The following is a 24,871-nucleotide window of genomic DNA, read 5'->3' as shown; positions in this document are numbered from 1 at the left end:
GATTGGTGAAGAGGAGGTCAAGTAGATTTTATCCCGTGTGTTGGTTTCTTTGCTACCTGCTGCAGGCACAGTCTGGTAGCTACTTCTTGGTGATGGACGTTAAAGTTCAGATTACTTTCTGTGCCCTTGTGACTTTCAGTGCTTCTTCCAGGTGTATGGAGGAGCACTGATTCATCAGCTGAGTAATCAGAAGCAGCTTTCTTTGTTTGAAATACTGCTATGAGCCTTCGTGGGGTATGGAGTCAATGTTGAGGTCTCCCAAGGCTGCTGTTCCCTCTCGTCTGTGTGCCAGTGCATCGCCACCTGTGGAGGGTCTGACCTGCTGACCATTAACCAGATTGGATTTGTCACATAAGAGGCTGGTACATAAATTAGGAGCCCATTGTGTTGGAAGAAGTACGTTGGCATGGATCAAAAGCTATCTGTAAATTAAGAAAACAGTTGGAATAATTGGGTCCTTTTCAGGCTGGGGTGTAACCAGAGGAGTATCTCATCGATTGATTCTTGGTCCTCAGTTGTTTACTACTTGCATTGATGACCTAGAGGAGGGAACAAGATGTAAAGTTTCCAAGTTTGCTGGTGATATGAAAATAGCTGGAAGGGCATATTGTGACGCGGACTTTGTGATTCTTCAATGGGATGTAGATAGATCGAGTGATTGGCAAATGGAGTCTAATGTGGGAAGTGCGGGGTCATGTACTTCCATAAGAGGAATCAAAAGGTGGATGATTATCTAAATGGAGAGAGACTGCAAATGAGTAAAGTTCAGAGGGATGTAGGTGTTCTAGTGCAGGAATCACAAAAAGCTAGCAGACAGGTTCAACAGGAAGGCATAACAGCATGTTGGCCTTTATTGCAAAGGGGTTGGAGTTTAATGTTGGGAAGGTTTTGTTACAATTGCACTGGGTGTTGGTGAGGCCACACCTGGAATACGCTACACAGTTTCAGTCCCCTTACCTAAAAAATGATATAGTAACATTGGAGACAGTCCAGAGGAGATTCCCTAGGCTGATTCTTGGGATGGGAGGGTTGTCCTATCAAGAGAGGCTGGACAGTTTGGGTCTGTATTCCTTGGAGTTAAGAAGAATGAGGGGTGACCTTATTCAAACATATCAGATTGTAAGGGGGGTGACAGGGTAGATGGTGAGATGTCTTTACTAGAGGAAGAGTCACACACAAGGGGATTAAGCTGTAAAATAAGGGGCCAGTCATTTACAACTGAGGTGCATGGAGATTCCTTCTCTCAGAGGGTGGTGAATCTCTAGAATTCTCTGCCCCTGAGGGTATGTAGGCCATTGCGTTAAATATATTTAAGGTGGAGATAGATAAATATTTGAAAGATTGAGGAATTGAGGGTTATGGAGAACTGGCCCAGAAGAGGTGGTGAGGCCAGTGTAGGTCAGCCGTGATCTCATTGAATGGAGGGGCAGGCTTGAGAGGTTGAGTGCCTTATTCCTGCTCCTATTTTCTTGTGTTCTTGTGCTGAAGTTCCTGGAGTGGGACTTTGAACCTCCAATCTTCTGACCCAGGCAGACAGAGATTAGATCAAGAAGAACTGGGTGTGAAGCTTAACTCCTTCGCTGACCAGTTGAGTTGAATGCCTAATGTCATGCTGTAAATTTGCTGGTTTTGCTCATGCCTCTACCCTTAACCTCCCCTGTCACTGGGGCACAGGCCTGTCTGTACATGTCTCCTTGACGCCATGAACTCTAATCTCCGAGGGTTTTGCTTCAGAGTTCCTTGTCTAATTTTTCCCCCATCTGCTCCCCAGGGTTCGGTTTCTGGGAGGGCCCTCACCCCTCCCACCCCTCACTTGCCCTCACCCCTCCCATCTCCTTACTGCACTCTTGCTAGATTTTGTTGCATATTGCTGCTATCAGTCCTGTTTGATGTCTCAGCAGCCAGGTACTAATGATAGTTTTGTATCTGGACTGTCCTGTTTCAATTGAAGGCAAGAGAGGGCCTATCTCTGGGCAAAGAAATAAAGACAACCTGCTCCTTTACGGCACCCTTCATGGCCTCAAGTCCTTTAAACTTGAAGTCTTCGAAATATGTAATCACTGCTGTAACCTAGGAGTATGACAGCCTACGCACACACGGCAAGGTGTTAATGTTTTTAGTGATGCTGATTGAGAGAGAAATATTGGCGAGAACACCTGGAGAGCTCCGCTGGTGCTCCTAGAACAGAAACCAGCCCATTTGATTGGTGCTCCATACACCACCCTAAACGTTCCGTTCTTCTGTCACCTGTTGCTGCAGCCTGCAGTCTACAGAATGCACTGCAGCAACTTGGGCTTCCCCTCAAATCTCTGAACTCTTCCAGCCAGAACTCCAAGGGCAGCAGGCAGATGGGAACTGTTCCTTTCTGCACTCTATGCTAACTTGGGAAAAATGTCCCTGTCTCTTCAATGTTACTTGGACAAAATCCTGGAACCCCTTATGCACAAGGTCTAAGATGATAACTCACCTTCTCGAGGGTAATCGGACATGGGGAATAAATACCAGCCTGACCCACATCCCCGGAGAGAAGTAAAATAAACCCTAATTTCTTATTCCTCATCTGCTTTCATAGATTCCCATTAAAATGCATCCATGCAATTTGCTTCAGTCTGGCAGCCTGTTCCGTATTCTTACTCCCTGAATAAAGAGGTTTCTCTTGAATTTCCTGCGTTTTCTGATCCCTGCTTCCGCTTTTTCTTTTTCTCATTCTCTTTCTTTCTCCTTTCCTTGCTCTCAATTTTCCAGACACCTGTGCTTTGTTGCCCTCTAACCTCGAGTGAAAACCGACTTTCTGTATCTAATCTCTTTGAAGCCTTTGAATTGTAGGCTTGGGTTTGGATAGAACATCGAACACTACAGCACAGTACAGGCCCTTCGGCCTACAATGTTGCGCTGATGTTTTATCTTGTTGCTTAGGATAAACTCTGTTGTTTAGGATAAACTCTGTTGCTTAGGCACCGAGTGTTCAAGGGGCCATCCAGATGTGGAGGGCATTGCAGCTGAGGTCAGCCCTAATTTCATGCAACATTCCACGCTTCTGCACCTTGCAGTTTTGGTCTCTAATAGTTATTGGGGGTAGGGGCCCTGGCTGATGCCCCACTGTAATCTAAAATCAATTATAACCACACAAAAGCAAAGGAAAGATCAAATTTATCTATTAATCTGACAATCAATTTATTGAGAATAGAACATAGAACACTACAGCACAGTACAGGCCCTTCGGCCCACAATGTTGTGCTGACATTTTATCCTGCTCTAAGATCTATCTAATCCTTCCCTCCCACATAGCCCCCTACTTCTCTATCATTCATGTGTCTATCTAAGAATCTCTTAAATGTCTCTAATGTATCTGTCCCCACAACCTCTGCCGGCAGTGCGTTCCACGCACCCACCACTCTCTGTGTAAAAAAAACTTACCCCTGACATCCCCCTTATATCTTCTTCCAATCACCTTAAAATTATGTCCCCTCATGTTAGCCATTGTTGCCCTGGGAAAAAGTCTCTGACTGTCCACTCGATCTATGCCTCTTATCATCTTGTACACCTCTATCAAGTCACATCTCATCTTCCTCCTCTCCAAAGAGAAAAGACCTAGCTAGCCCTAGCCCTAATTAATTTACTTTTTAAAAGTTGCAATCCATGACTGCACGTCTTGTGCGAAGTGGTTCTAATTAATTGGATATCTCCATTCTTACAATTGAGCCATCTGATCCAGGGCTTGGGTGTTGGCCCTGGTGCTGTGGTTCAGCACTGCCGTGGTCTTTCATGAATTGGGTTAGAAGGTGCCACCACACATTCCAGGTGGGTTGGGGGTAAACCCTAACTTGCTGCTGCCCTCTGGTCCCCTCTGTCATGACCTTAATCCCCAGCTCTCCTGTCTCAAGCCCTCAACTATCCCTCTCTCTGCTTTTCTCCTCATCTCACATTCCTGCCTCTAACTCCTCCTCTCCACTCTCCCTTTCCATCCTTCCCCATTTTCTACTTCACCTCTTCAAATTCCTCCCCATTCGCCTTTTTAAGGACTTTGTTCACAGGCTGCAGTGGGACCACAAATCCACTCTTGGGTCAAACTGTTTGAGGACCCCGGTGACTGGTGAATGCCTCGTAACTGGATGATAGCATTTTAGGTTCTAAAGCATGGAACCAGCACAACTGTGTCGTGTGCAGGAACTACAGAGTTGTTGCAGGAAAATCTGTTGATTTATTTCTGCTTTCTTTTATCACCAGCTTTGGGATATAGTGTTTGATGAGATTGTTTTATGATTCCTCTCTGTTTCTGCTATTGGGGGGAATAAATCTTCCTCAAAGCCGCCTGGAATCATTTCCTACAGAATCAAATAGTGTGACCTGCCATGATGATCCTTTCAATCCGTACATCATGGGAAGATAAACCACCAGCTAAGCCCTTCACTGGACCCTTTGACCCATGCATACCTCCTCAGTGGATGTTGTCAACAGGGGCTGGTATTTGATTGGAGCTACAGGAGTGAGCGAGGGGTCCTCATAGGATTCGTCTGTTGTTTTCTAGTTGGTAGCTTCGCTTTCCTGGCTTATGGCTGAGCCACCTGATCCTAGGGCTTTGGTGTTGGCCCTGGTGCTGCCCTCTGGTCACGTGGACAGATGAAGAAAATGAAGGCTGTGGAAGAGGCTGGGGTCTGTAGAGCACAGGGATCGCCAAGGTGTGTGGGGCACGTGGAGGATGCAGGGATAGGAGGAAGATTGAGGCCACGGGGGATTTGAAAGCAAGGATGATTGTTTTAAATTGCTGCTGTTAAAAAGAGCCAGTGTAGATCAATGTGCACAGGAGGGAGGGATTAACCTGCCATGCTGTGGTAAGTACACAGAGTTACGGAGGAGCTTCAGTGACGGGGAAGAGGATGCGAGACTGCCCAGGAGAGCATTGGAACCTGAGCTTTAAAATCACAAAAGCATTGGTAAGGGTTTCGTAGATGGCCTGCAGCAGAGGTGGAGATGTGTAACATTACAGCAACTATAGGCTGCCCTGATGATTGAAGAGAAACCCAGTTCAGGATCTGGTTCTGTTTTGGCTAGGGTACAGATATCAGTAGCGGCTGACTGAAGCTCATGGGTTAAGTGTGAATGTTGAGCTCTCAGTTGAAGCAGAGGTCGTCACCTTTAGGAAACGAAGGGAAAAGCTGAGGGGGTAAATGGAAAATTCCTCCTGATTCTACTATTTCAGAATGGAGATATCCAATTAATTAGGAGCAGCAGTGTGTCTGTGCTGAAGAAAGATTGATAGAGTCAAGGGAGTGATTTGGGAGTTGAGTAAGCTGTGCTTTGGCAGTTCTGATGTGGCTGCTCAGTACAGATGCTTTCGATCAGCTGTTTCGAAGAGCACCTTTTCAGCCGTGACATAGGATTAGGCTCGTGTTTATCCAAGTGGGATTGTCAGTTATTGACTGGCATACTAAAAACTCCTCTTTAATTCTCAGTCGGAGTATTCAGAGGATTCGAGCACCTGGCTGGGTTTGGAGCAGGGCATGGTAGGAAGTGTCTGGCCAGACTCGACTCCTGCTGTTGACTGAATATTTAGGTTGCCCTGACCAGCAGCAGGAGTCCTTTTGATTGGTTGGGGAAGGAGCAGAATGTAAACCATTGACTTAAATGTTCATTATTGTTTAATTCTCTCAATTACTTGCCTGGTTGGTGGGAGGGAAGTTCTTGTCGATGATTATTCTATAGCCCATCCAGCCATTGAAATTCTGTTTCAAATGTCACATTACAGACACAGCCATTTGGTTCATCTGGTTCATGCCAGTGCTTGTGTCCTCGTGATCCTTCTCCTACCCAGCTTCACCCAAGCCCAACAAAATATCCTTTTCTTCTTTCATCCCCTGCATTTATAGGTATTAATGCTCTTTGCCTTGACCATTCCCTGATCCCAGCTTCCATGTTCTAGCCATTTGGCAATTTTCCATGGAATTTCCTTTGGGATTTTTATTGTTCTGATGCACATTTATGCCCCTGGTTCTGGTCTGATCTCCCTTGCGAGTGGAAACTCCTGCTTCTTTACCTCAGCAAGCGCTCCCGTGATTTTAACGGACTCCATCTGTTGTACTATTTTAGTAAATCTTTGCTGCACCTCTGTAATTTTTTTTTATATGATGTTAAGTCCCAGAACGTTGACGTTTCCTAGGTGACTAACCTGCTGCAGACCCGGTGCATCATAGCCAATGTCTGTTCATGTCTCCGACTCTGGGCAATGAGGGCTTTATAGTGGGCCCTGATTCCTTTTGAAATGGGGTTGATCAGTCCGTGATCTCTCACCTCCTCCAGCCCTATCCCATCACCTTCCTCCAAGACCGCGACCTGTTCCTCCTCTGTCACTCACGTAAACAGTGGGTTGTACGAGCGTACCTCGTGGACTTCGCTTTGTCTGCCCACAATCCTGTTGCTCCCTCAGAGGGGTGAGTGGCAGGAGGCACAAGGAAATGAGAGGTGGAGGAGGGGAGAGAGAGAAGGAAGTAGAGAGAAGTTGAGTTGGGACTGGTATGGTTGTGAGTCAGTGGTCAACTGAACCACCTGATGCAGTGGTCACTCTGCAATGGGTTGTGAGTGGTGCCTGAAAGCACTGACATTGCAGACTATTCCCTCCGTCTGGTGTCTGTTAAACCCTGGCACAACTTCAGGCGATGTGCAGGTCAGCTTTCTTTTCACAGGCTTGATTGAGTCCAATTGATGAGAGTTCTGTTGAGGTCAGGCAATTACTGCTGGGACGCATACAGTCATTAAAACGTTTAGTCACATCTTTCATCAGCAGAGCCGCGAGGGCTTTGTGAGGCGGTGGGCCGGAAACAATGGCGTTTATTCGAGGTTGGGGGAACTCGCGTGAAAAATTAACCCTCTCCTGCACGCTGCGTTGGAGCTGGGAAGAGAGACCAGTTCTAAGAGCACTCTTGTGGGAAGAGATGTTAAGTTACTGAGCAGTGCAATCGATCAATACCCGAACTCCAAATCCAACCAAGTGAACAAATAAAAGTCGTCTTCAATATGTTCCTTTATTCCTTTCTCCTTTCTGTACTTAACCAGTCCGCCTCAAATTCCCACCTCAGTGTTCTCCCTGGTGACCTTTTTAATGAAAGATGTTTATTCTATTTTTCCTTGTGGATTTATTAGTGACCATTTTATGCCTAGGCTTTGATGTCTTGTTTCTCCTCTACAACAATCCCTTCAAATTGAAACCAGGTGGCACCACAGTCTTCCCTGTCTTATGTAAAAGAGCCTTTGCCTGCACCTACTTTTCTAATGGTTGTAATTTCTTATCCACTTTTTTTTCTTTAGTTCTTTTTATAATGTGGAGGCCAGAACTCTGCACATCACTTCAAGAGTGGTCTGGCTAACGTTCTGTATCACTCGGAGGAAGTATCACTCGGAGAAAGTAGAAGGTTGGCAAGGGAGCTGGGCAATGTCACAGTAGTGCGATAAAGTAGGTTGAAGTATGTTGTTGGGGTAAGTGGAGCTTTGCTCCATGTTTAGCCCTCCTGCACCCGACCTGGAAGTATAATTCAGTCGCTGCCTTGCATCTTATACTTTGACTTCAGATTCAGATTAGTTTATTGTTGTATACACCAGGGTGCAACAAAATTCCTTGCTCACCTGAAGTTCACAGAGTGAACAGTATACATAGTAATAATAAGTACAGCAAAAAGGGCAAAAACAATGGAGCAAAGGGCAAAACACTGTAGTAGTGGAGTATAGTAAGTGTATAGTAAGAGGAATAGATAGAGTGGACAGCCAGCGCCTCTTTCCCAGGGCACCAATGCTCAATCCAAGAGGACATGTCTTTAATGTAATGGGTGGGAAGTTCAAGGGAGATATCAGAGGAAGGTTTTTTACCCAGAGAGTGGTTGGGGCATGGAATGCGCTGCCTGGGGCGGTGGTGGGGGCGGGTACATTGGTCAAGTTCAAGAGATTGCTAGTTAAGCATATGGAGTAATTTAAAATAGAGGGATATGTGGGAGGAAGGGGTTAGATAGTCTAAGGCGAGGTTTAAAGGTCGGCACAACATTGTGGGCCGAAGAGCCTGTAAAGTTCTGTACTGTTCTATGATTAGTGCAAACTGAGGTAGTGTGAAAAGAAATGCTACAGCGACAATAATGGTTTTTGGGAACATTACACAATCTAGAATTTTGGAAGATTTTAACCAGAGCATCCATTATCTTCATGGCCAGTTCTATTAAAACTCTAGGCTGTATGTCATCAGGTTCTGAGGATTTATCAGTTTTCTTCTCAGGTAGTTTTTTTCTCTGCCATTTATCATTTCCCCGTTGTAAACTCTCCTGGCTCCGTTTATAAATGACCCACATTTGCCCTCAGTCTTTTTTGTACAAACCAATAGAAGCTCTCAGTCAATTTGTAACTTTCTCACATTTTCTATTTTTCTAACTTTCTATTTTCCCTTTTTTTCATTATTTGGGTTATTTGCTAAATTTGGAAATGCTTACATTACTGCTTTTTTTCCAGGCAACTTTGTAAGCCTTTTGTTAGATTTAATAATAGTAATAATTTAATAAAAATTCTGTATTTTTTTCCTATGATCCATGGTTAGACTGCATCTCCTGTTGTGTTGTTTTACCTTAAAGGATAGTGTATTTGCTGCAAATCATTTAATATTCTTTATATGCTAGCTATTGCCTGTCCACTGTCATGCCTTTTGATGTAGTGACTGCAATGCATTAGGTAGACAGCACACACGACCAACTGCAGTGTGCTGGTGATGGAGGGACTGAATGTTTAGGTTGGTGGAAGGGTTGCCAGTCACCTGGGCTGCAAGGTCCTGGACAGTGTCGATCTTCTTGAGTGTTGTTATACCTTCACTCATCCAGGCAAGTGAAGAGAGTATTCAGTAAACTCCTAACTTGCGCTGTGAAGACAGTGGAAAGGCTTTAGGGTGTTTAGTGGTGAATACTCTGTCCCTGCTGCAGGATACTTTGTCTCTAGCCTGTTTTTGTAGCCACAGTATTTATTTGGCTGGTCCAGTTGAATTTCTCACCAATGCCGACCTGTATTGATGGTAGGGAATGTGGCAATGTCATTGAATGACAAGAGTTACTAGACTGCCTTTAATTGGAGATGGTCTGGCACACACATGGTGCAAATATTATTAGCCACCTGTCAGCCCATTCCTAAGTTTTACCTAGGCCTTGCTACATGCAGGTAGGTGCTGCTTCACTCACTGAGGAGTCATGAATTTATTAGCAAACGTCCTCATTTAAGAACTTGTGATTGAAGGGAAATCATCAGTGAAGCAGCTGAAGATATTTGGGTCCAGGACATGGGGAAGTATTGAAGTGATGTCCTGGCGCTTGGGTGATTGTCCTCCAATAACCATAACCATCTCCTTGGCGTGACTCCAAATGTCGGAGTGTTACCCCTTCGATGTCCATTGACTTCAGTTCCATCAGGACACTTGATGCCACACTTAGTCAAGTGCTGTCTTGACCAAAGGGTAGTGATGCTCACCTCACCTCTGAAGCCCAGCTCTTGGATCCTTGTTTGGACCGAGGCCTGGGAGTGGTGTAGGTCTGGCAAAGCTCAGACTGGGAGCTGCATTGATAAACTTATTGGTGCGAAAGTGCTGCTTGATAGCACTGCAAAGACACCTTCCACCACTTTGCTGATTGAGAGCACACTGAATGGGCATTAATTCACTGGTTTTGTCCTTGTCAAGCGGGGTGTCCCTGAAAAAAAATTACTTTTTAGACAGTGCAACATTAAATGAGCCTATTGCTGAATATTGAATGAGAGAAGGGTTTAATTAAAATGAATTTTTGATCCCATTGAATCAACATCAGATCCTTGAATGAATGTGAATGTGAAAGATTCAACAATATTAATAGAAGGTCAGGGAAATTTTTCCCCAGTGTTGTGGGACTCCACTTCTCCTTACCTCAATCAACAATACTAAAGCAGGTGATCTGCTCATTATGTTTCTATTTATGGATGTTTCCTGTACGTTTCCTACATTATATCACATTAAAGTACTTTAATGGTTGTGAAGCGCATTTTGGACATCTGTTTAAGTGTGTCCAATCAAACTATTATGGTGGAGGCAGCTGTCCATTTCCCCATTAGCGAAAGTGCTGGAGGACTGCTGTCTTAAATTGACAGCACACTACCTCTGTGGAAGCTTCGCAAGCTTCGGAGGATGTCTGGAAACACTTCGATGGGAGGACGATGCAGACACGGTTGGGTTGCAGGTGTGCGCCTGGGATTAAGCACTTGGCAATCCATTATTGCCAAGGTCGGTCAACAGTGAGATGCAGTGTTTTGAGATAAAATAAGATCCAGGTTGCAAACCACTGAAGTGAAAAGAAATTGAGTTGTTATTTCACACTGAAGCTCACAGTAAGAATTGGATTTTCTTTTTGCATTAAGAAGTATCCAATGTCATTTTATACTAGAGGCCGGTAGCTGTACAATAGTCGGATTTGTTGTGTGTTATTATTAACACACTTATTAGCACAATTATTGTTGTGTGTTAGCAACATACTCTCCTTCCCCTCCACAGAACTTCCCCTCCATGCCCACGTTGTTTCCGGCCACGCCCAGGTTTCATTGGTGACCTTTGCTCTTGTCTCTCAGTTGACCAGTCCTCATTTGGGTCTAGACCATGAGTGTGACCCAAGCCCATCTTTCCTGTAGGGTGTGCTGGATGTTGATCAGAGTGATTGCACTACCTTCACACACCTCTGTCACTGTCCTCCCTCAGTCTTTGCCCTCAGCTGAGACCCCAATTTGAGCTACAGAATGGGTCAACCAATTAGCACCTTCCCATCATGCTCAGTTGCATGATTGTCATAGCAGTTGTCAACTGAGCCATCCAGGCGATTCCCTACAATTTCCAGTGGTCGGATTAGAATCCGTCAGAAGACAGGCAGGGCTGCCTTGAGAAGATTGTACTAAATCCCATCAAGGATCTAATGTTGTCTCAATGGGATCAAAAATTCATTTTAATTAAACCCTTTGTGCTGGTGTCTTGGATACCAAGTTTAAAACTTTAAGTGCATTCTTTTGTTTTGTTGATTAATTTTTGATCTTTGTATTATTGGTGCTGTGGAACAATGAACTTGTTTGCCAGTTCATGGAACAGACTGGATTGGAAACAGCAGTGTTCCTACGGTCACAAATACACAATAGTTTGTCTTGAATCTGGGGGATAGATAAGGGGAAGTTTCTTTATTTGGAATGTAGAATGTGGTTTGATTGGTATCTTTCATAAACCAGACACGCTAACGTTGAGGCAAATTGGGAGACATTGAGGCAGATTGGTTTCAAAAGAAAACTTGACGTATATGAGAGAAGAGGAAAGGAAGAGATGTGAAAGGCTGAGAAGATGTAGTAGAAACGGACAAAGACTCTAAGAACGTAAACGCAAGCAGAGACCATTCAGGCCAAATGACCCACTTCCCTTCTGTGTGTTTTGTTCCATTTCTTCGTCACTTTCCACCTTTGTCCCAGACGGATCTACTTATTCCTTTGGCAAATCTGGTTAGTAGACGTGTGGAGGTGCAGGGCTGCCCAGGTCAGGAGAACTTTGTGGTGTTGTTAGGGTCTTGAGACTTTAGATGGGATTTGCACCATTCTGGTTTCCACAACTGCCTGTTTGATGGATACTTTGATTGAGTCACAGAATCACAAAACTGTCGCTGCTCAAAAGGAGGCAGTTTGGTTCACTGAGCTAATGTTGGCTTAGAGTTATAGATATGGGCCCTTTGGCCCACCATGTCTATCCATACTAATCCCACTTGCCTGCATTAATTCCATAACCCTCTATGCCCTGCTCATTTAAGTATCTGTGCAGACGCCTCTTAAATGTGGTTACAGTTCCTGCCTCTACCACCTCGTCTCGCAGCTCATTCCAGATACCAACTACTCTGTGTGGAAAAATTTACTCTTCAGAACCTCCTCCCTCTCACCTTAAGTCTATGCCCTCTTAAACATGCTCTGGCTATCTCCCCTGTCTCTGCCTCTCATAATTTTATATACCTCTGTCATGTCACTGTCCTTTGCTCCAGGGAAAATAGACCCAGCCTATCCAATCTCTCATGACTCAAGCCCTCCAATCCAGGTAATATCCTTGTGAACCCTTTCTGCACCCTCTCTGGCTTAATCACATCTTTCCTATAGTGTGGTGACCAGAACTGTACACAATACTCCAAGTGCGTTCTAACCAACAGTGGCCTGACGTATGTCTTGTGGTTATCTAGGTGCTCTAAAGCAGAGTGGAGAGCCAGTGAGATTGCATCTGCTGTTGACCTGTTGTGGCAGTATGCAAATTGCAGTGGGTCCAGGTCCTTGCTCAGGCAGGAGTCAATTCTAGCCATGACCAACCTGTCAAAGCACTTTGTCACAGTAGATGTGAGTGCTACTGGGCGATAGTCATTGAGGCAGCTCACCCTGCTCTTCCTGGGCACTGGAATGATTACTGCCCTTTTGAAGCAGGTGGGAACCTCAGACCACAGCAGTGAGAGGTTGAAGATGTCCTTGAACACTCCAGCCAGTTGGTCGGCACAGGTTTTCAGTACCCAGTCAGGTACACTGTCAGGGCCTGACGCCTTGTGAGGGTTCACCCTCTTGAAGGATGTTCTGACATCGGTCTCCGAGACAGAGATCACAGGGTCGGACAGAGATCACAGGGTCGGACAGAGATCACAGGGTCTCTGTGACCCTTGTGACCCAGCATCGATCCCTGCAGTGCACCACCAGTACAGGCCTCCAGTCTAAAAGCCAACCCTCCACTACCACCCTCTGACTCTTACTACCAAGCCAGTTTTGTAACCGGTTGGATCCCTTGTGTTCTAACCTTCTGACCAGCCTACCATGCAGGACCTTGTCAAAGGCCTTGCTGAGGTCCATGTAGACAACATCTACTGCCCTCACCTCATCAATCCTCTTAATCATCTCTTCAAAAGCCTCCATCAAATTCACGAGACATTCCAACTGTAAATAAATCCTGTCTCTCAGAATCCCTTCCAGTAACTTCCCCACCAGTAATGTTAAAGGTCACCAGCCTGTAGTTCCTTGGCTTATCCCAACTGCCCTTCTAAAGGCATGACATTAGCCATTCTCCAGTCTTCCAGTACCTCGCCTGTGGCTAACAAAGATACAACAGCTACCAGGGTCTCAGCAATCTCCTCCCTTGCTTCCCATAACATACTAGGATATACCTGGACAGGTATATCTGAAGCAGGTGGGAACCTCAGACCGCAGCATTATCCACATTTTATGCTTTTCAAGACTTCCAACATGTCTTCCTTCATCATATTGATATACTCCAGGATATCACTGTCCTCTCCCCTGAACTCACTGGCTTCTATGTCCTTCTCCATAGTAAATACAGGACAAGAAGTATTTATTTAAGACCTCACTCATTTCCTGATCCTTAAGAAGAGCTACTCTCTCCCTAGCTACCCTTTTATTCTTAATATATTTAGAGAATCTTCTAGGGTTATCTGATCTACCAGGGATATCTCATGACCCCTTTTAATTTCCTCCTTAACTCTACTCCTACATCCCTTGGACTCCTCAAGGGATTTACTTGATCCCAGTTGCCGATACCTGACACATGTCTCCTACTTTTTCCCTGGTCAGACCCTCAATATTTCTCGTCATCCAAGGTTCCCCAATCTTGCCCGCCTTGCCCTCCACTCTAACAGGAACACACTGGCCCTGAACTCTTCCTATTTCACTTTTAAAGCCAGACGTTCCTTTACCTGCAACCTCTCTCAATCAGCTTTTGAGAGTTGTGTGTAATGAATATTTTCCCCTCACAATCTTCCTTTGGTAGATTTGGTAAAACCTGTATCCCCTGGTCCTTGAACCCAACTTCTGTTGGAAACAACTTCCCTCTCTTACCCCGGCTAACTACACAAGTTATGATTTTGCCCGCCTCATGAGATTTTCTCTCAGCCTCCTTTATTCCAAGGATTGCTTTGAGTTTTTCCCCCGCTTAATTTTCTAAGTGTTAATCTAACCTGAACTCCTTTATGTATTGCAGGTAGAGGATGCCATGCTGATGTTTGATAAGACAACAAACAGGCATAGAGGTAAGAGAGATCTTCAGTATAACCCTTGGTTAAGGTGAGCCCATACCCACTCCTGCAATCAGCTGCCTTCTTCAGTCTCATGGGGTGGCTGCCAACCTTGGTGTGAATCAGTTCAGTGCCAAGATAACAGGGCACTAGTACCACTAGCTTAGGGGCATTATTTCACACACCGTATATCTGAAACTAACTCAAATATTGCCGAAGGGATGTTAAAGAGCTAGAACATAGAACAGTACAGACCTTTCGGCCCACTATGTTATGCTGAACTAATTAAATTAGTAATCAAGTGCCCAACTGAACTAACCCCTTTTGCCTACACAATGTCCATATCCCTCTATTTCCTGCACATGTACCTACCTAAGAGCCTCTTGAACGCCTCTATCGTATCTGCCTCCACCACCACCCCTGGCAGCGCATTCCAGGCACCCTCCACTCTCTGTGTGGTAAAAAAAAAACTTGCCCCGTACATCTTCTTTGAACTTACCCCCTCTCACCTTAAATGCATGCCCTCTGGTATGAGACATTTCAACCCTGGGAAAAAGATATTGGCTGTCTACTCTATCTATGCCTCTCATAAACCTCAATCAGATCTCCCCTCAGCCTCTGCTGCTCCGGAGAAAGCAACCCAAGTTTGTCCAACCTCTGCAGGAGGTAGGAGGCATGTGTCAGGTATAGGCAGCTTGGGATCAAGCAAGTCCCTTCAGGAGTATAAGGGATGTAGGATTGCAGTCGGGGCAGATAGATCAGGAGGACCAAGAGTCGGTGGGGGATGTTGTTCAGAATTAGCTTAGGTACCCACTGGAGAGACCAGGCAGTCACCACGTGGTGGGTTCCGGTCAGCCGCATGGAACATTGACAGATTATAAAAGATGCTACCCACTAATACCATTTAAATAATCTGCTACATTAAAACCATTTGAAGTTGCTATAAGAAACACATTTCATATTCCAGCTCATCAGAGGCAGTATTAGAGCAGCTAAACCTCATAAGAACCAGGATCCAGGTTGCCTGTATTTTGTGATATTGATGGACTGTTGACATAGTTTTCTATCTTTCGATTTGTTTTGTATTATGTGTCTCATGTAATCGTGCACGGGTTCACTGAGCTGATTGCTACCTCCTGCATTGTACCATTCAATGATATAATTGGTATTGGTTTATCATTGTCATGAGTACTGAAATACAATGAAAAACTTTTGTTTGCGTGCCATCCAGGCAGATCATGCCATACGTCAAGGTAGTAAAAAGAAAAGCAGAAGCAGAATATACTGTTACAGCTACAGAGAAAGTGCAGTGCAGGTAAAGAGTTAAAGTGCAAGGGCCACGACGAGGTAGATTGGGAGGTCAGGATTTCATCTTTTTGCACATTTCTGGTGCTTTCAAGAGACTGATATCAGCAGGATAGAAGCTGTCCTTGAGTCTGGTGGTACGTGCTTTCAAGCTTTTGTACCTTCTGCCTGACAGGAGAGGGGAGAGGAGAGAACGACCAGGGTGGGTGGGGTCCTTGATCATGTTGGCTGATTGGCCATCCTTACAATGCAGCAGTAGTCAGCAGGCTACATGTCCTGCTACTGCACTTTCCCAGTGAGGCAAGAGCTGCACTGAGTAAAGCTAACGGGATCAAAATACAACTGGATGTCTCCGAGGAAGGAGATGGGGAATTATGGTGAATTGATAGAGCTGTAGTCACTATCAAAGAGATGGTCTTGTTGGGCCTGCTGTCTCTGATTGTTTTGTTACTCCTGCTACGTCTCCCACTGAGCGCAGTGCAGAGAATCACACTGGATTTGAACAGTTTGAACCAGTTGTTGCCCCAAAGGGTGTTTTATCATCAGAAATGACATGGTGCTACTGCCTGTGTTTCTTGCTCCTTCAGCATCATTCTTGGTCAGGACATCTCGAATGAAAAACTTTATTTTAAAAAAAAGAATTGATGCAATATTTTACAAGGGTCTCTTTGTCATTCTCTTGCTCCAGTGAGCTGTTGATATTCAGTCAACGAGCATATTGAAGACCGAGCTTGAGAGAGATTTAGGTATGTGTGATTGGACAAGAAAATTGAGTTAGGGCTTAGAAGATCCTATCAAATGGCAGGGGGGCATGAGGGGTTGTGTGGTCAACTCCCGCTTGCATCACCTGTGCAGTGCAGAAAAAAACGTCAAACATACGGCCACTGTTAGGTAAGGGATATCAAAGAATATGGAGCAAAAGTCAGGAAAATGGGGTTGAGATGGGGATAATTCAATAGGATGGGCAGAGCTGGCCTGAAGGGAGCTTATTAGGACTGGAAGTTGTGACCTTCAGACCAAGTGGACCAGTGCGGTTTCCATTGCCGTTGGTGTTTCGCTCCTGCACAATGTTCCTTGTGCTCGAGTACCTGGGGGTTGTGTTTAGCACAACCACAACTCCTTTGTCAGTCTGCTCCTCCAGTCTGCAGTTGACGGGGACTAGACAGCTCCCATTGCTAGCAGATCTCCAGTGCCAGTGCTTGCCGTCAGCATATGCGAAAATGTGACATCAGAAATGTGACAGGAACCAAGAGTGACATTTGGAGCCATATTTGTAAAATAGTTTAATTTGCTCTCCTTGCTTCTAAAATGGATCTCCGAGGAGTCAGCAACAGAAACAGCATGTTAGAAAGCAAGACTGACAATTCAGCTGATTGAAATGTAGATTAGAGATTGTTTTGCATTTAAACAATATCATTTATTTTTAGAATATGTTTGATAGCATAAAAGCGGAACAGACCGAAATAATTTTGATATTCTTTCTACAAAGGAAAACCTCACTTGAAGCGCAGGCTGTAATCAGCATACTGTTATTAAATATGGCTTATGCAGAAGAATTGAGCAGTCAGGAACATGTGTTAGCAGTAATAGATGTGGGGAATAATGCATCCAGGATGAATCTGTGTCCACTTTATGGAGTCATACAGTCATACAGCATGGAAACAGGCCCTTCAGCCCAACTGGTTCATGCCTATCAAGATTCCTGTCTAAGCTAGTCCCATTTGCCCGCATTTGGCCCATATCCCTCTAGACCTTTCCTATCCATGTACCTGTCCAAGTGCCTTTTTAAATGTTCTTAATGTACCTGCCTCAACGACTTCCTCTGGCAGCTCGTTCCATATACTGACCGCCCTCTGGGTGAAAAAGTTGCCCCTCAGGTTCCTATTAAGTTTCTCCCCTCTCACCTTAAACCCATGCCCTCTAGTTCTTGATTCCCCAGCCTTGGGGAAGAGACTGTGTGCATTCACCCTATCTATGCCCCTCATGATTTTATACACCTCTGTAAGATCACCCCTCATTCTCCTACAGTCCAGTGAAAAAAGTCCCAACCTGCTCAACCTCCCTCCATAACTCAGTCCCTCAAGTCCCAGCAACATCCTTGTACAGTGGCATGCAAAAGTTTGGGCACCCCTGATCAAAATTTCTGTTACTGTGAATAGCTAAGCGAGTAAAAGATGACCTGATTTCCAAAGGGCATAAAGTTAAAGATGACACATTTCTTTAACATTTTAAGCAAGATTACTTTTTTATTTCCATCTTTTACAGTTTCAAAATAACAAAAAAGGAAAAGGGCCCGAAGCAAAAGTTTGGGCACCCTGCACGGTCAGTACTTAGTAACACCCACTTTGGCAAGTATCACAGCTTGTAAATGCTTTCTGTAGCCAACTAGGAGTCTTTCAATTCTTCTTTGGGGGATTTTCACCCATTCTTCCTTGCAAAAGGCTTCTAGTTCTGTGAGATCCTTGGGCCATCTTGCATGCACTGCTCTTGAGGTCTATCCACAGATCTTTGATGATGTTTAGATCGGAGGACTGTGAGAGCCATGGCAAAACCTTCAGCTTGTGCCTCTTGAGGTAGTCCATGTGGATTTTGAGGTGCGTTTAGGATCGTCACCTTCTTGTAGAAGCCATCCTCTTTTCATCTTCAGCTTTTTTACAGATGGTGTGATGTTTGCTTCCAGAATTTGCTGGTATTTAATTGAATTCATTCTTCCCTCTACCAGTGAAATGTTCCCTGTGCCACTGGCTGCAACACAAGCCCAAAGCATTATCGATCCACCCCTGTGCTTAACAGTTGGAGAGGTGTTCTTTTCATGAAATTCTGCACCCTTTTTTCTCCAAACATACCTTTGCTCATTGCGGCCAAAAAGTTCTATTTTAACTTCATCAGTCCACAGGACTTGTTTCCAAAATGCATCAGGCTTGTTTAGATGTTCCTTTGCAAACTTCTGACGCTGAATTTTGTGGTGAGGATGCAGGAAAGTTTGGAGAAAAAAGGGGGCAGGATTTCATGAAAAGAACACCTCTCCAACTGTTAAGCACAGGGGTGGATCGATCATGCTTTGGGCTTGTGTTGCAGCCAGTGGCACAGGGAACATTTCACTGGTAGAGGGAAGAATGAATTCAATTAAATACCAGCAAATTCTGGAAGCAAACATCACACCATCTGTAAAAAAGCTGAAGATGAAAAGAGGATGGCTTCTACAAGAGGGTGACGATCCTAAATGCACCTCAAAATCCACATGGACTACCTCAAGAGGCACAAGCTGAAGGTTTTGCCATGGCTCTCACAGTCCTCCGATCTAAACATCATCAAAGATCTGTGGATAGACCTCAAGAGCAGTGCATGCAAGATGGCCCAAGGATCTCACAGAACTAGAAGCCTTTTGCAAGGAAGAATGGGTGAAAATCCCCCAAAGAAGAATTGAAAGACTCCTAGTTGGCTACAGAAAGCATTTACAAGCTGTGATACTTGCCAAAGTGGGTGTTACTAAGTACTGACCATGCAGGGTGCCCAAACTTTTGCTTCGGGCCCTTTTCCTTTTTTGTTATTTTGAAACTGTAAAAGATGGAAATAAAAAAGTAATCTTGCTTAAAATGTTAAAGAGATGTGTCATCTTTAACCTTATACCTTTTGGAAATCAGGTCATCTTTTACTCGCTTAGCTATTCACAGTAACAGAAATTTTGGCCAAGGGTGCCCAAACTTTTGCATGCCACTGTATATTTCCTTTGCACTCTTTGCAGTTTAACGGCATCTTTCCTATAGCAGGTTGACTAAGAATGAACACAATATTCCAAATGCAGCCTCACCAATGTCTTATACAACTGCAACGTCCCAATTTCTACACTCAATGCCCTGACTGATGAAGGCCAGCGTGCCAAACGCCACCTTCAGCACCCTGTCAACCTTCAATGCCATTTTCAGAGAAAGTTCATTTTAACTCGACAAAATCCACTGCAGTGTGAGCCCAACATCCTGAGCTGCCAGAAGGCTTAAGAGAGTCACTGAACTGAGATTGTTGATGAAAAAAGAATTGTCATTCCAAACCTTCCCAATCCCAGCGTCAACAAATGAACTGGCGCACAGAAGTGCAGCTAATGTTACGGAGGACGTGAAAGATGGAGAGGTTCTGAACTGCTAGGAAAGAAGGTGATCATTGTTCAATGTAATAAATGCAGCACCCAATTTGTGCTTGACACTTCCATAAATAACAACGCGATAATGCCTTGGTAATTTATTTTTTTGGTCGCTTGAGGGATGACTATTGTCCAGGTTACCTGGTATAACTCCTCTGCTCTTCCTGAATGAAGAGGTTCAACAGGGCAGACCTGGAGAAAATGTTTTCCCTTGTAGGAGGTTTCAAACCTAAGTTCCATTCATCTAAGATAACTGCTACTAAAGATTTTAGGCAAAACTTATATGTCCAGATAGTCTTTAGAGCTCATCACTTGTTGCAGATAGTATGTTAGAAGATCTCCTCTCAGAATTCCTTGGGACTGAGCAGTCTCTGATGTACTAATGTATTTGGTTTACACATACTAATATTTGTCTGTCCCTAATAACGGTTTAATGATGTAAATTTTAAATATCCTTTTGTATGTAGTGCTATAGCTTTATATGTAAATATGTGGTACATAAAACATTGTTCATTTACTGTGTTTACTGCCTGGGATCTGGCTGTGCAGGGAATGCTGATGATCCCTAGAAACTCGTCCATTTTATTCACCCTGAATGGACCGCAGTTTGGATTTTCGATGGATATTTCATACGACACAGAAGGAAGCTGTTTGGCCCATTAACTCTGTGCCAGCTCTCAGAGCAATCCCATCCCTCCCATTCTTTCTTGTATTTCCTGGTAACCTATTCTCTCTTACTTGCTCATCAATTCTCCTGGCACCTACACTGGGGGCAATTCACAGTGGCCAACTAACCTACCAATGCCTCCTTGGGATGTTGGAGGAAACTGCAGTACATTTAGGGGGAAACTAGGTCAGGGCAAGCACAAGAAGGAGAAAGGACCAGATAGGTTGAAGTGAAGTAAGGTTGGAGGAGGCTTGGAGCATAAAGGCTGGTGTGGACCTGTTGGGCTGAATGGCCAGTTTGTGTACAGCACATTCTGCGCAAGTCCACATTTTCATTGGTCACCTAACGCGGAGCATGCGTGCATCGATTGATCTGTGTGAGGCCGGTGACGGAAAACAGCACATTTACAAATCAGGACTGACACTACAGATGATCTAAATGTAGATGAGCAATTGTTTTGCATTTAAATAATAAAGTTTATTTTTAGATAGTGAGGCGGCTCAGGAGGAAAGAATTGGCAGAAATCATTTTAATATATCTGGCAAAAACACTCGCTTTCAACATGCTGGGAAGATTATAATAGATTCATATTTTAAAACATAAATGAAAATGTACTTTATTGCTATTGAATATAAAGTTACAAATTAAATAGAACAGTGGCCCCAGAAGATTCAAAGCTGTTTCTGTCAAATTGCATGTTTGCTGAAATGTTCGTCTGCTATTATTCACTGCTTCAGAACAGATTTCTTGGAGCTAAATTTAGAATTGCTCCCTCTTTGTCTGTTGTCTGTTTAAAAGACTACTCTTATTTGCAGTGTATCTGTGTCCTCCAAATAGAACCTTACGTCTCAAAGTGAGGGTTTTTAAGTTTGTATGACAAATTTCCTTTATTTTTAGACAGCTTCCCCCGAAGGTGCATTTGCTCTCTCAGGGTTCTCTCCTGATAGAGAATCTCTGTGGCCCAAAGATACTCAGCACACTTTGCTACACATGCTTTCTCGTGACATCCCTCTCCCAATCCGGGCAGCATACTAGCCTTCTTCCATACCCCTTGCCCTCAGCCCTCTGCATCCTCCATGTATAAGGTACTTGCTGAAAGAGAAAGGCCATGCAGGTTTCAGTCCTTGGTTTGACAGGAATACATTTGGCATTGTTGTTGCACTATTGGCCCATAGATAAGGAAGGGTGGACCAATGATTTGGAGACGCATGTTCACATCCCACTAGGGGTATTTAAAATGGGTAAATTAAATAAATAAATTGGTATTGGTTTAATATTGTCACGTGTACCAAGATATTGTGACAAACTTAGTTTTGCGTACTATCCACACAGATCATTTCAAAACATAAGTACTTTGAGGTAGTACAAGAGAAAGCAATAACAGAATGCAGAATGTAGTGTTACCGTTACAGAGAAAGTGCAGTGCAGGTAGACAATAAGTTGCAAGGGCCATGACGAGGTAGATTGTGAGTCATGAGTTCATTTTTAACATTCAAGAGGTCCGTTCAAGAATCTTGTAACAGCGGGATAGAAGTTGTCCTTGAGCTTGGTTGTACATGTTTTCAAGCTTTTATATCTTTTGCCCAATGGAAGTTGGGAGACGAGAGAATATCTCGGGTGGGAGGGGTCTTTGATTATGCTGGCTGTTTTTCCAAGGCAGCAAGAAGTGTATCTATAAGTAAAAATAATTTCTTGTTGGGCATGATCATGAAGCCACTGGATTGTCCTTCTGGAAAAAAAAGCCCTTCTAATTTATACGGGCCATCTGGAAAGGAAATAGGTTGCCTTTATCCTTTGAGACAGACTGCAGTAATATGGTTAATGCATAACTCCTTTCCAAAATAACGAGGCAAGCAACTCAGTCTAAGGGCAGTTAGGTTGGGTAATAAATGCCAGCCTTACCACAGATGCTCACATCCTATGATTGAATAAAAAGTATTTTGCTAATATGCAATCAAATTCATTCAAATGTTTTTAAAAATACTTCAAAGCAGCGATGAACTGCAATAAAAAATACACACAGAGCGAGGTATTTTTCCACCTGTAGATACTACACCTTGAATGAATATTGGGTGCTGGAACCTGTGCACTCGTTAACTGCCAAGGACTTTATTTTTTATAAAGAAAATCATTTAGAGTTATTAAACTGGCCAATGATCTCCTGAGTAACTGAAGGCGTTTATGACAGCTTGGCTGGAAAGGGAAAAGCCGGAGGAGGAGTAATGTAATCAATTTTCATTTGCATAATGCCTTTCGCAACAAGCACGTCATCGTGTTTCTCCACAGTCACTGAAGTACTTTTGAAATGTTGAAGGTCCAGCAGTGGATTTGCACACAGCAAGCTCCCAACAACAGCAATATGAAACCTGACAAACTCCTTTACTTTGAAGTGATAATGATTGAGGGATGAATATTGAGTAGATATCAGGATGAATTCCCCTGCTGTTCAAAACAATGCCCACAGGAACCATTGCATCTCACGTGAATATTGGCACCTCAGACAATGCAGCACTTACTCGTTACTGCGCTGGAATTTTTGTTATTTGTCAGAATGTGGACATCCGAAAAGGGCAACAATTGTGATAAGACTATTGAACGGCTCCCTTATACGATGAGATGGACTCTGACCTCACGATCTACCTTGTTGTGACCTTGCACCTTATTGCACTGCACTTTCTCTGCAGCTGTGACACTTTACTCTGTACTGTTGCTGTTTTTTACCTGTACTACATCAATGCACTCTGTACTGACTCAATGTAACTGCACTGTGTAGTGAATTGACCTGTACGATCGGTTTGTAAGACGAGCTTTTCACTGCACCTCGGTACAAGTGACAATAATAAACCAATCCCAATTATTGCCCCTCCCGAATTGTCCTTCGGAAGATGGTGGTGAGCTGCCTTCTTGAAATGCTACAATCTTTATGGTGAAAGCACTCTCACAGTGCTATAGTATGGGGAGTTCCAGGATTTAGACCCAGCATATACTTCCAAGTCAGGATGGTGTGAGACCTGGAGGGGAGCCTGCAGGTGGTGGTGATCCCATGCACCTGCTGCCCTTGTCCTCCTTTGTGGGAAAGGTCATGGATTCAGGAGGTGCTGTTAGACTAGTCTAGATAAATAACTCTTGTGCATTACACTGCCATGGTTAGCTGATGGTGGAGGGAATGAATATTTCGGGTGCTGGTTAAGCGGGTTGCTTTGTCTCTGGTCATTGGTGATCCCTGGGGGTTTGTGGTCTTGTGGATGGTAATGCCATTAAGTTAGGTGTTTAGGTGGTTAGATGTAAGGTTAGGTGGTTAGACGCTCTCTCTGATGGAGATGCTCATTGCCTGACATTTTTATGATGCAAGTATTATTTGCTCCATCAGCCCCTGCCTGAATGTTGTCTAGGTCTTACTTGCCTGCAGGCATGGACTGCCTCGCTCGCTGATGAGTTGCGAATGGAATTGATCATGGTGCAGTCGTCAGTGAACGTCCCACTTCTCTCTGACCTCATGAGGGGAGGAAGGTCATTGAAGCAGCTGAAGATGGTTGGGCCTTGAACACTGTCCTGATATCTGGGGCTTAGATGATTGACTTCCGACAACCACAACCATCTTCCTTTATGTGAAGCATGACTCCGACGACTGGAGTGTTTCCCCCTTGATGCCCATTGACCTGTTTTTCTTGGCGTTTTGCTCTCACACTTCATCAAGTGCTACCTAAATTTTGTAGTCAAGTGTCTGGAGTGTGACTTGAACCCATGACCTACTGACCCCAAGGCAAGAGTGTTGCCCACTGAGCGATAGGTGATCCTGAACACGTGGTTACAGTTGACGGTACTGCACGCTACAAGATGCTGCAATAATTAGTTGGGAAGTTCAAAGCTCGGGAGACACAGAGGACGTGACTAATGGAGGAAATAATTCCACTGCCTTACTTTTTTTTAAAAAAAAAGGCGTTTTCAAAGTGGGTTGTGGCATTTCATCACTGAGGAAAAATACACATCCCAAGGTGTCAAAAAGTGCAATATATTTGACCCCTATAAAAATGCATGAAATTCCTATTGACTCTTGCATGTGAGTGATCAAATCAAATGTAACCATCCCAGGTCTTAGTACCCTGGGACACAGTAAAATCCCAGAGCTAAATCAGAGCAAAGTAAATCACAACTTTATTGACAGAAGCAGGGAATTTTCTAATGACCTTTGTAAGTGCCCAGTACTGTGTACCCAACTGCTGGCCTGTCTGGCCAGTTGAAGACAACGTACAGAGGCGGCTGTGTCTCTAGTCCTGCTTCAAAGTCAAAAAGTCGAGTTTATTGTCAGATGCATAAGTCCATGTGTGCACAGGTGCAATGAAAATCTTGCAGCAGCATCACAGGCACAGAGCATCAGGTAAGCAGCATTCACAAGAAAAACATAAATTATACCCGATTTTTAAAGAAAGAACACAATTAGAACAAAAAAAACACGGTCCAAAGTGATCAAAATGGTCATTGTGTTGTAGCGATTAGGGTTGTGCCGGTTGGTTCAAGAACCAAATGATGAAGGGAAGTAGCTGTTCTTGAACGTACGAATTCAAGAATGAACACTTCGAATCGTGGATTGAATTTGTTTAACTCTGATTCTCACCCACTTGAATCCTCTTCAATTTGACGTGTGCTGCGAGATAACAACAGTGGAACTATTTCTTGAGCCAGTTAGACCTTTATCCCCATTGCCTG

At 44.1% G+C, this 24,871-nt stretch overlaps 1 protein-coding gene across 9 annotated transcripts in view; it reads left to right on the top strand.

The window, feature by feature from the left end:
• The window catches only part of msi2b (musashi RNA-binding protein 2b), a 483,338-nt gene that overhangs the window by 237,455 nt on the left and 221,012 nt on the right, over positions 1-24,871 (top strand). For all 9 annotated transcript variants that reach the window (XM_052035983.1, XM_052035982.1, XM_052035981.1 and 6 more), the window contains exon 7: positions 14,021-14,069. In XM_052035983.1, the coding sequence (XP_051891943.1) occupies positions 14,021-14,069 (49 nt within the window). The remainder of the gene's footprint in view (positions 1-14,020; positions 14,070-24,871) is intronic.

Source organism: Pristis pectinata, chromosome 21 (assembly GCF_009764475.1).
Source record: "Pristis pectinata isolate sPriPec2 chromosome 21, sPriPec2.1.pri, whole genome shotgun sequence".
NCBI lineage: Eukaryota > Metazoa > Chordata > Chondrichthyes > Rhinopristiformes > Pristidae > Pristis > Pristis pectinata.
Note: the sequence above shows the minus strand (reverse complement) of the source record. Positions and strands in the feature narration are given on the sequence as shown.